The sequence below is a fragment of the Psammomys obesus genome, unplaced genomic scaffold, assembly GCF_907164565.1.
Source record: "Psammomys obesus unplaced genomic scaffold, mPsaObe1.curated_primary_1811, whole genome shotgun sequence".
NCBI classification, from domain to species: Eukaryota; Metazoa; Chordata; class Mammalia; order Rodentia; family Muridae; genus Psammomys; species Psammomys obesus.
The window spans coordinates 7,127,593-7,141,156 of record NW_026585504.1 but is presented as its reverse complement, the minus strand read 5'-3'; the positions used below and the strand labels follow the sequence as shown (position 1 = coordinate 7,141,156).

Genomic DNA, 13,564 nt, shown 5'->3' with positions numbered 1-13,564 from the left:
TACTATTCTCTTATTCCACTGTGTAGTAAAATGGTAAAAAAAAAAAAAAAAGTTGTTAGAACCAAACATGATTGGCAAATAAATAAATAAATAAGAAAAAGGCAACGAAATTATTCTTAACGATATGCTGCTACACTCATAGACTAGCGCCTAGCCCAATCCATTTCAGAGAACCTTCATCCTGCAGCTAATGGGAGCAGATGCAGAGAAGCATAGCCAAACACTAGGTGGAGCTCAGGGAACCCCATAGAAGATGGAGGAGGAAGGGTTGTAGGAGCCAGATGGGTGGAGGGCACCTGGAGAACAGGGCCCACAGAACCAGCTCTAGGGCTAGAAAAGAAGCTCCTAACAGTGGGATCAAGGGCTGTCACTGACTCTTTTGTCTGCTCTTGGGACTCTTTCTCCTACTGGGTTACCTCATCCAGCCTTGACATGAATGAAGGTTTTTGCCTAGTTTTATTGTAACCTGTTATGCCATGTTCCCTTGATATTCCTGGGGGGCCTGCTTTTTTATGAATGGAAACAGAGGAGCAATGGGTCTGAGAGAGTGGGGAGGTGGGAGTGGGTAGGAAGAGTGGAGGGAAGGGAAACTTAGGTTGGGATATATTAGGTTTGTTTGTTTTTGTTGGGATATATTGTTTAAGAGAAGAATAAATTAAAAAAAAGAAAGTTGGTTGGAATTAAAGAAAATAAAGTAAATAACAAGTTTGATAACTAATGCTGTTGTTTCTTGCAAGCCAGGAAATCCACTTGAGATAGGTTATTTAACCAAGTGGAAATTTAACCAAGGATAATCTATGCTTTATCTGCATAGATTGTCTTACAAAGTTATTGTAAAGATCAGAAAATTAGAAGACTAAGATTTTTTAAAATTTCAAATTGGTATATTAAAGGTACTAAGATCATTTTTAAAGAAAAAATAATAATTCAATCTTGAAAATCTTTTAAAAAGAGAATTTTATGCTTACATGAAAATATAACAAAATATATAAACAATATATTAAAATAATATATATAACTGATATATAATACATATATAAAGTAAAATAAATATGTTCTATGATTACATAAAAATATAAATTGATATAAAATTTATTTTGTTGTTACAAAGAGTATAGAATAATCAGCACAGTGATTTTAATCATATAACATATTAATAATAAACTGCATGAAGGAAGGAAATGAATAGAAATATTAGTTCAGAGACCAAAAATACAGTTACTTTTCTGGATCTGGAAAATTTCCTTGTGTAATTTTTTTACTATGGCAATAAGAAGCAATAATCTTTAATAATTTTCAGTTTTAATACTTAATACAATGTAAATTTTATATAGATAATTTTATTTCAGTATTCAAAAGGTAATGATAAGAAAACTTAATGGTTAACCCCACTGATGGGAGGATAAACACCACCAACCCAAATCATCATAGCCAAATTAGTTAAAGCAAGAAGTTAATTAAGGGAAGCTTTTTTTATTTGTGCACATGGACTGTCTCTCCCTAAAGTCAAGGTTCAAGAGAAGAGCGTTGGATTTGGGTGAGATGAGGCTTTTATATTTCAGGAGTCGGGGGTTTCCAAATGGAGGACTTGGAGAGCAAATAGGTAGGGTTACAGAAGCAGAATATAAGTGTAACAAGTTAGTCATAATAACCTCTTGAAACAAATACATGGTTGCAAGGTGGTTAAAACAATATCATAACAACAGGCAGTCATAACAAGGTGCTCATAAAAAGTAATGTTTAGGCTCCATATACGTTTTATTTTAAAGCAGACTACAGCAGGTGTGAAGGCTCTTACATGTATCTAGATTCCACATGCTCTTTTGTTCTAAAGTTTATTTCAAATCTAACAGTCTTATTCAAATTACATGGCTCCTACTGGTCAGGTGATATAGTATCAGGATACTCAATTGGTGGCTGGGACTCTGCCCTCTCCAAGGCCTGATCCCTGAGTCCCACTCAATAGGGGATGGAGGATTTTGCACTCTTGGAGGGCTGATCTTGTTGGGTGTGGTTGGTAGAGGCCAGAGGCTGGAGGGAGAGAGGAGTGTTAGCTCTTTGCAGGCAGCTTGTAAGGAAGCCTGGAACCTGAAAGAAAGTGATTGAACAACACTCACAGATCTTGCCTCAGTCTCCAGAGGACTCCACCTGTTCAGGCACAGATCTTACCTTGACAGCTTTGTTTGCAGACACTCTGTTTGCCAGAAGATGAGGTATTCTCAGAGACAATAAGACCCCTGATCTAGGAGAACAGCCAGGGACCCCAGGGCGCTCCCTACTCCCTCCATGACAGTCCTTGTCTCTCTTCCCAGGGATCCAGTGCATTTGTGATTCATGGTTTTGAGACTTTCTGGTGGGGAATTGCCTTTTTGTGATTACGTAAGCGAACAGTCATGCTCATCTGGGTAAGAGAAGCAGTGCTTTCGGACATTCCTGGAAGAAGAATCTTATCACTTGGCTTGCTTCCTCACTGTCGGCTTGGAACCCAGGATGTAGGTGAGGTAAGTCTGAAGAACTGGAAGCAAGCTCACTTACACATCCCTGGACGTCATTACTCCCACGCAGCGCCCCCTCCCCCTAAGCCTACAGGAGAACCATGTCTGTTGGTAGCTTGGCAAGGTTGTACTGGTGTGTGTGTGTGTGTGTGTGTGTGATGGGTAGTGAACAGTAAGAAACAGTGTGGGGAGCAGATGGATTCCTGAGTGAGTGTGTGTTGTTGACATGATCATGATCAAGGACCCCAATGCCTCAGACCTACGGGAAGGGCAAGGCTTTCCCTTGTCTAAGTAGGGATTTTGATGCTGCACAGAAAGTATCAGCCACGGCTTCCTCCTCCCAGACGACTGCACCCTGAGAATGCTCCTCTACAGAAACCCATACTGAGATTAGCTAGCCTGTGTCCTCCTTAAACTATATACTGTTACGCCTGATTCATGAGACCCCCAAAAGACCACCAGGAGTTGAGTCCGTTGTAAAACACACAAGGATTTTATTCACAGCTCGAGCTGAGACTCTCACACACACCAAGGCACTGGTATCCAGCTGAGAGCCTCGAGCTCCGGATTGAGGCTGATTTAGAGGTCCCAGTTCCTCTGAGCGTGCCCAGAGGAGAGTAGGGGATTCCAGCCTGGCAAGTGTCTATTGGTTAAAATATAAAAAGATTTCATAAACGGTTCTGGTTTCAGTTGGAACATCCTGTCCTGGGCTGATAGGCTGCTGCTAAGGAAGAAAGGCGATTATCTCTGTCAGTGCTATTTCCAAGGGCAAGGCCATCCAGGCTGGTTTCCTGGTGATAGTACCTCTAGTGAGCAGACAGGAATACCTCCCTGCATCTGGTTGGATGTCTAGAAGCAGCAAGGCCAGCTTGGCTGCTTATGTCTTAAACTCTTTAGCTCAGTACCCCCAAAACTCAATTTTTAATATTTTTGGTCTCTCAATACAATAAACTCACAGAGTTTCAGGACGGCTGGTGTGCCTCAGTGAGAGTACAGGGCTCACCTGACCCCAGCTTTTCAGTACATGTCTATCATTTCTTCCTTCCCTGTTGTTGTAGTTAGGTCAATCCCAAAGCCCTGCAGAAAAACTGTGAGGCGAGGTCCATAGCAGACACACTGACTTACCTCTCCACCCCGGGCTTAGGCGTTCGCAGTCACCCACTGCCCGGTCTCTCAGACCTCATATGCTCCCAGATAACACTGGATTTTTTTCCTTCTCAAGCCAGGCGCTTGTTCACTGCAGCCCAGTCCTACAGGATCAGCTATTGCCTGTCCCTAGGGATTGCTTGTTCCAGGATGTCAGATATCAGGTCAAAGTCAGAAGCACCTAGTTTCCCTTTGCAGCATGTGGGCTCTTTTTGGAAGCTGTTAGGAGCTCTGGCGGGGTGATGTGTTACCTTCCAAAGTCACAAACAAATGGACTTCCTACTGGCCCGTATTTTGTGTACTGAGAGGAGTTCAAGGAGCATTCTGACTCTCCCCTCCTCAAATCATCTGAGCCATTTAATGTAGCAGGAAGTAACTTCTTTCTTCCAGGCCAAGGACACCTAGTACAGAGATAGAGAACTTGGATCCATATCAGAAATAAAATTATCTTTTGGAACATCAGTGTAGTCATTGACTCAGATCCAGGAATTGGAACTCAAGTCATTTGCACATTTTAATGCAGAGAATTAAACAAGTGTGTGTTACACAAAACATATTCTCCCTGGCAGAGTCAAATGTTACAAAGCTAAAGCTCCCTTGGCATCCCTCCTTGCTCTGCATTGCTCCCAGGAACTGCCATTTTCAGCCCGGTCAATACCCTTCCAGCTCTGCCTTAGAAGCACATGGGCAGATGTGCTGGGCCTTTCCTTGTGTGTAAATGCTCTTGCTCTGCCTTGTGTGATTTGTCTGGATCTTGCTTCCAGTTGCTTTTGTTAAGCACCTATAGACAATGCATCCATGAGTGTTCTTGAACTTGTTTCTTTGGGAGAACAACAAATAGTGAGTGAAATTCTGAACCACTGGGCATTTAACAAAGCCGGGCACTGCCAATCTTGTCGCTAAAGAGCCACACACATCTATCCGTAATAATAGGTTATGGGGAGATGTCACCACAGGTGACTGCTGGACCTGAAAGGGGCAGAAGGATTGTGTCACTGAACAAAGGAATAGGGTGTTGAGGAGAGCTCCTAAGCACTGGTATTTCAGTGTTTGCTTTTCTGTGGCTGGTCATTTAAGTTGTTTTGTTCTGAAAAACAAACAAAAACAAAAATTTATTGGTATTTCATGCCTGAGAAGGTGATAAATTCACATGATTAAAAAGACTAAACTGTATAGAAGTTATACAGAGGGGGCTTGATTCCAGTGCGTGCTCACATATGTTTTATTTCCTGGATCTTTCTTATATATCCTCTAGAAATTTCAGATTAAACATGAGCAGAATAGGGGGTTTTGCCCTTTCCTCCTATCTCGGTTTTGGAAGTTGGTGTTTCTAGTCTTGCTTTATTTTATTTATTTGTTTGTGTGTTTTTTTGTTTATCTTTATTTATTTATTTATTTTGCAGGTTTTGGAAAGCATTCCATATTGGTGAAGGGAGCCAGGTCTTTTCTCATTCTTTAGTTTTGTCTCTTGCCGCTACTGAGTTAGCTCTAATTTTTGTGAGTGGTCTATGTAAAATGAACAATTCTGATTCTATATCATTTCATATAGATCATATATATTTGTATAGGCTGCATCCTCAGAAGATTGCTGGGGCAAAGTTTGTGATTGTCAGTCATTATCGCATTTCCTTTCGAAGATGTTATTACTTCCATGTATAGTTTAACAGTGGGGTTTCCCTACAATCTCGATAACTTTAACAGGGGGTGTTAAACCTGTGATGTTTGTCAGCCAGACAGGAATACATCAATATCTCAAAGTACTTTTGTACTGACTTTCTTCTTAGGAGTATTGTTGAGTAACCCTTGTTCTGCCTCAGCTCTGATGGCATTCCCCTTCCTGTGATTACCTGGCCTGTTAATAACCCTTCAAGTTTATTGCTGGATATTCAATATATTCCTCCTCTACTGTTGGAAAGGAACTCTTTGTTTGCTCAGAGAATTATCCCTTTACTTGGGGTGAAGTACAATTTTCTTTTTCTGTAATTTGTTTTGTGTTTTAAGTTTGCTTCTAGTTCTTGATTTTCTCTGGGCATCACTCATTCTCATGTCCCTATGGCTTTGTTCGTTTGGGTCCCTATACTTGATGTGCCATTTTTTTCATTTTTCTAACCTGCCCTTGTTCTTTTACATCTGACTCAAATGTCACCCTCCTTGACTTGTCATCTCTTCTGCCAGACCCTCTAGGTTCCTCTTGGCTATTCCTTTTATACTTTATCTTCTCTCTATTTGGTCATGTTGCCTTAATTTTTACATCTGTCTATCTATCCATCCACTCCTTTCCAATCTAACTAGGAACTCTCAGCTTATTCATCTCTGTACTAGGTGCACAAGTGTTTGTTTAGCAGATATTTGTGAACTAAATGACTAGACAAGTCAACCGTTAGGAGCAAATCTTACTCCCTTTACAGTTTTAGCTGATCTTATTTTTTTGGATGAGTCATGTGTAATGAAAATCCCTTTGTGGTGTGCATGTGTGTGTGTGTGTGTGTGTGTGTGTGTGTGCATGTGCCCACACACACACACGTATGTTGGCATGGAAACCAGAGATAAAAATAATCTGTTCCTCAATTATTTTTCACCTTAATTTTTGAGATAGGGTCCTTTATGGATGTGGATGCCCACTAGACTGGCTGGCTATCAGGCCCTAGGGATCTTTCTGTTCCTACATCTTCAGCGTTGGAATTACAGCCATGTACCACTGTGCCAGGTTTTTTTTTTTGTACTGATGCTGGAGAGCTTAGTCAGATCCTCATGCATGCACAGTGAAACACTTCACTGGTTGAGCCATCTTTCCAGCCCTAGAAAGAAAGAAAGAAAGAAAGAAAGAAAGAAAGAAAGAAAGAAAGAAAGAAAGAAAGAAGTTAAGAGGGTGAGTGAGATGGTTTATATTTGTGACCAAGGATGTATCTAGGGTACTTTGCTGTCTTCCACTGTGAGGAATGGGCTTCTTGACCTCCAGTAAGAATTCTCAAGATAAATTCTCATTTATCTTTTTCTTTCTGTGTATACTCTAAGAGAAGTCAATAACCAGGCTGAAAGTTTTTTGTTTTGGTGTAATTTATTTCATCCTCATCAAAACAACGGTTCATTCATAAATATCCTCTTCTGCATAGTATGAGCCTGTTTGTTCTCAGCTTCACCGAAAGAACCCAGTGCAGGCTATGCACTGGTCCAAATTCAATTTATTCCATAAACATGAACACTGGGTTCTTTTGTAGGCATCGCTGTCTCGTGTGCCCCTTGGATTAACTTAAATAGATCAACCAATCAATAAATATATAAATAAATAGATAAGTGGTTGTTCATCAGAGGCCAGGAAGAAAAGACAGGCTTTCTTTGAACAGAATGTTTCTGATGTTTCTGAAAACACAGGACAGGTAAGAGAGACCCGTCTAGGCAGAGGACTAAGAATTCCCCTGGAAACAGAGTTGTCTCCTCGTTGGTGACTAGGGAGCTCCATAACATGACCTGTCCTGTGTTTTCAGAAACATCAGGAGCCTGGTCTTTACTTTAGGAAGAGACGGATTCCAAGGTGAAGTCAACTATATCCTGCCCACTGTTGCTCCCCAGGAAGACAGGTTTATGTTCTGCTTGGGAAGTGCTGATATACCAGTTGGGGAACTGTGCAGACTCGAATTCCACCTTGGATTTGACTTCTATCTTGTTGAAGACAAACCGCTTTTCCATCTTCTTTTTCGGGTATTGTTTGGGGTCCACGCTCTGCAGAAAAACAGAAAGAATTGTTTCGTGTGTGTGATGAAAAGGATAAAGCTACTGCATGTTAGAGAACATGCTAGACATGTTCTCAGGGCTTCTGGAGAGGACATTGGTGCACAGGTTGTAAGACCTGGGGCCACATTCTTTACTGAGTGACCCCATCTTTCTATCTAACCACTGAAGGAGTCCTTTTTTGTTCTGAGTCCTTAAGCCCAAGGGGGAGAATCATATGGGTAGGAATATCTTAAAAAGTGAAAATTATATTAAAGCTTCCAAGAGTACCTAGTTTCTGGGTTATTTATTTATTTTTTTGTCATATTTTTCCCCCTAAAGCCTGGGGTAGAATGGCATCAGCTTGGGAATGAAAGCTTTTGTTAGGAATGCTACAAGTGCTAGGAGTGGACCGATGTTTGCTGGTGAATCCCACCAACTGAACAGTTCTCCAAACTGTCCTCCCTCAGATGAGGGAAAAACTGTAGCCACATTCGACCCTTTCTGCCTTGACACGACACGTTCTGTCGGGGCTGACGAGAGTGGCAGGACACGCTAATGACAGCAAAATGGCTTAATTTCCCATGGGAGTGGGGTTTACATGCATTTAAAAGTAATGCTAAGTTTGTTCTGTATTTATGTAAACTGTCAAGAAGGCCGCCAGCATTTTCTGGAGGGTAGGGCAGGTGGATGTCTGAGAAGTAAATAATGGCAAAGAGTCTTAAGACAACGACAGACAAGGCTTCTCTGGGCCAATTCTCTCACCTCCAGCTGCAGGGTGGGCCTGCCGTCTTTCATCACACAGGACAGGTACAGATTCTTTCCCTTGAGGCCCAAGGCCACCGGTATTTTGTTGCTGCTTGTGTCACCGTGTACAAAGCTCATGGAGAAAACCACTGGAGAAAGAAGAAGAATCGGGCTCAAGGATACAAGCAGGGTAGACTCGTGAAGCAGCCTTGACAGGCAAAACCATACGGTTCTCTGTGGAGAGCCCAGCATGAGCTTCCTTAGGCACAGGAGGGACTAGCTGGCTTCTCATAGGTCAGAGGGCTGGTCCAGGATTCCCCCGATGCTCATAGTAGCAGCAAGGAAGAATGAAAGGGATCTAATGTTTAAGTTTTAAGCAGTAAAGCCATGTGTGCCTATCAGTGCAGCCTGACAGTACAATTTGGCCACTATGAAAACAGGTAAAGCTGTGTTCCTAAAAGGACTCAGGGTCAGTACTTTTTGAGAAATTTGAGCAGTAAGTGGGAAGAACTGCCTTAGCTGTGAAGAGTGGCTTCAAAAAGGAGACACCCATTTTGATCTTAGCCACAGCGGTCTCAATTGGAGACCCCTGGCCACTTTTATAATGTTCAAAGAAATAAGAATTAATTCCTTATAAAGAAATAAGATTCTTTTCCACCTGGACCAGAGCAGACAGCTCTCTTCAAAGCTTCCAAGATCAGAAGCCAAACAGAGGCGCACATGCCACTACTGTTAGCTGTTGCCCATTTAGCCACGGTGGCGTGGTGCCAAGTCCATCCCTACATCTAAAGATGCCCTCACCGCACTTGAAACACTTGCTATTATCGAAGAGAGATAAGTTCCTGATGGTCAGTAAAGCTCCCCACAAGGAACCATGTGGTTTTGGTGGGAAGGATGTTGGGGCAAGGGACAGGGTTGGGAACAGAAATGGACATATCAGTTCCGTACCATCCACATTTCGGCCTCACAGGGAGGGAAAAAGAACCCACAGGCAGCTATGGCATGCCCATCAAGCGACTGCACACTAATGGCCACCAGTCATTGGCAGAACATTGGCAATCCGTTATACCTTGTGACTGGGCTGGAAAATGATCTTTTTGTTGTTGTTATGTTTGCCATAGTCTGCCATCTTAAAACACAGGGACCTAGTAGGCTGCCAGGAGGCCAGGATGGGGAACCAAGGTGTGCCTACTTACCCTGTTCGTGTATATTCTCTCCATTGAGGTGGAGTGCTTTCAGCTCGTGTGGGTCAGACAGCACGAGGCACTTCTGTTGCTCATCCCGGAGCCTGCAGTGCAGCTGTCGGACGGGAAAATCACACACCAACTGCTCATCTTCCCACGAGTCACAGAGGATGGGCTCTGAAAGTCAAAGAACAGATGTTGCTTAGGTAGACAATTAGAAGAGCAGGCCCAGCGAAGCGAAGCAACACCTAAGCATGCCCAGTCAGAGTCTATGCTCATTTTAGTGGGGTATAAAGAGGTTGGGAGTTGGGTGGGCAAGGGTATTGGATCAGGCATCATGAGACAAGCTGCAGTGTTATGACCTTTCACTGTGGACTAGCAACAGTGGTGCCTACAGAAAATGTTGCCAGTAAGAAGAATAGCTCAACAGGGACATTGTGAGACTTGTGAGCTCCAGTGTAAGCCAAAGTCCTTGGAGAAAGAATGGGCTGAGTTGCAAATGTAAGCATCATTAAGGCCTTCTTTTAAGTCAGTCCTCTCAAGGCTTCCTTGCTTTCTTCTGACAGTTGGAATGTCTACCACTCAGGGTCTCGCACTTGAGAAGGGACATTGACGACTAAGAGGTGGACTGGGAGGGTCCAAAATGAAGGCCTGCTGTCTGCCCTCGGCTCTCATCAAGTACCTTCTTCAAAGATGAAGGAAAAGAAGGTTCTCAGGTCCTCATCCTGGAAGGTCCACGGGCAAGAGACAGGCATGCCCCACAGCTTCTCCACAGCCACGATGAGCGATACCACCTGCCGGAAGTTCTTGTTGAAATGCTGCTGGGAGATCTGAAGCTGGATGCTCTCATCTGGACAGCCCAGGTCCAGGTCTTGGAAGCAGCCCTGTTAGAGAAGCCAGGCACTGAGCACATTAAGTCGTCAGACCAGGGTGGTGCTCCTCCTGTAACCCCAGAGAACACCAAGGGCCCTGGAGAGAACTAAGTTCTTAACCATAATCCTTGTGTCTCCGGAGCCCAGAGAATTGAAGTGGCTTACCCAGGGGTACATGGCAATCAGACACAGGCTTCCTGGACTCTTTATACTAAACCCCATTTTCTACTTTATCTTTCTCATACAGAGCTTGCCTCACAGCATAATTACGCCTACTTAAACCTTTCGTCTTTTGGTGTCTTTGCTGCTCCAACACCGCACATTTAATTTCTCATGACAATATGTTCATGTTGTCTCCTCGTCAGCCGAGATTACCCAACACGCTCTCAGTTGTTTTTCCTACACCCCTTTCCTCGCAGGCATTTGGCAGACACTAGAAGCACAGTTTCTGTTTGTGAACTATGTTACCACTTTCCTGTTCTTCAGAGAAACGCATGAAGGCCTAACCGAAGGTGCCTCGAGGCATAATAGTTTCAGAGTTGGAGGACAGTACTGGAAACTTGCAATGATCTAAAGGAAAAGCTGATTGGGAGAGAAGTTTCTGTCCAGAGCAGAGCCTCCCAGTGAGAGCCAGGCTCTTGAGCAGGCTGCAGGGGCCAGATCCTGGCTGAGAAGCTGTGGGGCTCCTCCTAGGGCTGAGCCAATGGTCTTTAAAAAAAAAAAAATACTCATTTAAGCTGAGGACTGGATTTTGCAGCTGGGGGAGGCTGTCATGGACTTGAGAAAAGGTCTGAGAAAAGCACCTGCCTACTGACCCGGGCACATTAGAGCATTATCAGCCATCATGGGAAGAGGCAGGGGCAGCAGGGATGTCAACATGGCTCTTCATGGGAGTGAGTCTGGAAAATGCCCATGTGCTAAGACAGGCTTGGCCAACACTGAAAACATTTCATAACTGAAGGTTGTTGCAGAATGCCAACATCTCAGAGATCTTCTGACTCAGGCCCCATGTTTCTGAGAGGAGAGCCCAAAGGGTCTAGTGGCTTGTCTAAGGTCACACAGGGCAATAAAACATCTGGTCTAAGGTCACAAGTTATTTAAAAAAATCCTAATTGACTCTTTGTTTATATCACCTATTTTTTTTTTTTTTTCTGTCTTAATCTCTTCCCCAGGAACATAAAAACTATTCTATGGTGGAGAAGGGAGCCGAGCTAATTCTGAAGGTCATTGTGTCTGGCATCCAGAGTCTGACGTAAGTGACCCGTCTGAAAGGAGGACTAAATGTGTGGTGAAGACTGTCTTCCTAGCATGAAACACCGTGATCACCACCAGCAAAGTTAATGAGCTTCTGGGAGGGTGAAAGCTGTGCGGGAGCCAGTCAGTGCGTAGGTTGCCTGTGCCTATCTCACTGAAAGAGGCAAACTAATCCCAACACAAAATATCCTGAGAGCAAGGCAGCCCAGTCCCCTTCACCCTACTTAGAGCTTTTCCCATGACACAGCCCCTCCACAGCCTGGAAGCTAAACCCAGGGTCTCACCTTCATCTTTTGGGGTCCGTCAACCTCAAAGAACAGCTCATTCTCATCACTGAAATGAAAACAGACATGCTCGAGTGATGCCTCCTTATTAATACTGCGCACACAAACCTTCACTGTCAATAAACCTACATAGAGTATGGTGCTAAAAGCTTCCTGAAGACTTCTGTCAAGTTCCATAGTGTTATGTAAGCAACAGTCTGGAAGCAGATTCTGGGCCAGGTGAGTGGACACTCTGGGTAGTCTCTGTTGAATTCTGACTTCTAAATTCTAAACTAGCAGACTTAGCTGAAATCTAAGTCTGGCTTCCAAGCCAGACTTTGCAAATGGCTCTCCTGTGCTGTCCATATGGAAGGTTCTCTTTCCATTGCAGCTGTAGGAGTCCCTGCAGGGACAGTACTAGGTCCCCAGGCTGGGCTTGAAGCAGTGAAATCAGCCTTTAAACCAGGTTGACTTGAACCCTGATAGCCACTGAAGGAGGTGTACTGGGGACAAGGTGACTTCTGCACGTAGACCACCCCCATGTGCATTCTCCAGCTCCCCCACTGACCTGTGGAAAGCTGTCATTTCACTGCTGAGTTCAGGAACGGTTGCCATAGCTGCTTCAGACACCTGTGTGAAGAGAGAAAGTGAGTGGACATCCTCAGTGTGAGTTCCCTGAGGGGCTACCTTCATTTCTATTCATCTAAGCTCTAGTTCAGGAGGCATGCAAAAACTGATCTCTAACCAATGAGTAAAGGAATCGAGAAGCTGTTATACAGGCCTAGAACAGTGGTTTTCAGCCAGTGGGTTGAGAATGACCCTTTCACAGGGCTCACCTACGACCATTGAAAAACACAGATTTTTACATTATATTTATAACAGTAGCAAAATTACAGTTATGTAGTAGCAACGAAAATAATCTTATGGTTGGGAAACTGTATTAAAGGGCCGCAGCAGTAGGCAGGTTGAGAACACTGGTCTAGATTAAAGCAACAGCCGAGCTAAACCCCAAACAGAAAACTTTTCTAGGAGACAGTTAACCTTTTAGATATCAGATGATACATAAACACTATTCATTTCCAGAGTATTTCATAAGCCCTAGCCCTAGAGCTACTTTTTTTAAAAAAATAAAAAGCCCATTATCAGGGGGAGGGGAGAAACAGATAGAGATAGAAGATAGATAGATAGATAGATAGATAGATAGATAGATAGATAGATAGACAGACAGACAGACAAGATAGATAGCCTCTTTCTGAGGACTTAGTTGTGAGAGGCAAGTCTTACTTGTACAAGGAAGCCTGGCTGGAGAGAATTCTAGATGAGCCTGTTATGCCTTGAACCACGACAGGATTTGTTGTCCGCCAGCTCTCCCTCCGTTTTATAGCCCTCAAAAGCAGAAGTGAAGAACTGAGAAATTTTCCCTTGGGTTAACCAATTTCACAACCAAGTCGAAGGTGTGCGGAGGGGGAAGAAGACTGATGGGAACTCGGAGGAAGAGGCTGCTGTTCCCCTGAAATAATTTCTAATCCTTGGAAGTGCAAGAGGCAGCAAACCGTGACACATTTGCAAATGTGTCATGGTGGAAACAGGCATTATTTTTCATCTAGATGGTTGTGCAGAGGGTGTCAATATTAAAATGTGGGGCTTTCCTGCGTTAGCTGAGCAGAAGTCAGGATGTGTGGAACAAAGGAGGGCGTGCAGACGCACACCCGCAAATGCGGCGCTTCCCAGCTGGAGTTTGAGAACTATAGGTGGTACCCCACCAATAGTCCTCCTGGTCTGGCTGGAGAGTGCGGAGCCTGCCTGCAGGAGCTGTCCATCAGCTGTGTTAGCAGGGACTTATGGAGACGCATGTGCCCTTCCTTGCGTGGGGCAGGGCACACATGGCGCACAGA

At 43.8% G+C, this 13,564-nt stretch overlaps 1 protein-coding gene across 1 annotated transcript; it reads right to left on the bottom strand.

Moving 5' to 3' along the window:
• Positions 1–6,711: 6,711 nt before the first annotated feature.
• Positions 6,712–13,009, bottom strand: Il1b (interleukin 1 beta). Its single transcript, XM_055604840.1, has 7 exons — positions 12,954–13,009; positions 12,238–12,299; positions 11,691–11,739; positions 9,963–10,164; positions 9,293–9,457; positions 8,115–8,245; positions 6,712–7,361 (listed from the first exon to the last, which is right to left on the bottom strand). The coding sequence occupies exons 2-7, from the start codon at positions 12,282–12,284 to the stop codon at positions 7,152–7,154; spliced, it is 804 nt and encodes a 267-aa protein (XP_055460815.1). The 5' UTR covers positions 12,285–12,299; positions 12,954–13,009; the 3' UTR covers positions 6,712–7,151.
• Positions 13,010–13,564: the final 555 nt, after the last annotated feature.

What these genes read in the sequence shown, in the direction of transcription:
- Il1b (XM_055604840.1), bottom strand. Translation starts at nt 12,284, where the DNA reads ATGGCAACCGTTCCTGAACTCAGCAGTGAAATGACAGCTTTCCACAG. An exon ending in GAAATGACAGCTTTCCACAG is followed by an intron (nt 11,740 to 12,237) that starts GTCAGTGGGGGA and finishes TTTTCATTTCAG; the next exon opens with TGATGAGAATGAGCTGTTCT. An exon ending in ACGGACCCCAAAAGATGAAG is followed by an intron (nt 10,165 to 11,690) that starts GTGAGACCCTGG and finishes CTTCTCTAACAG; the next exon opens with GGCTGCTTCCAAGACCTGGA.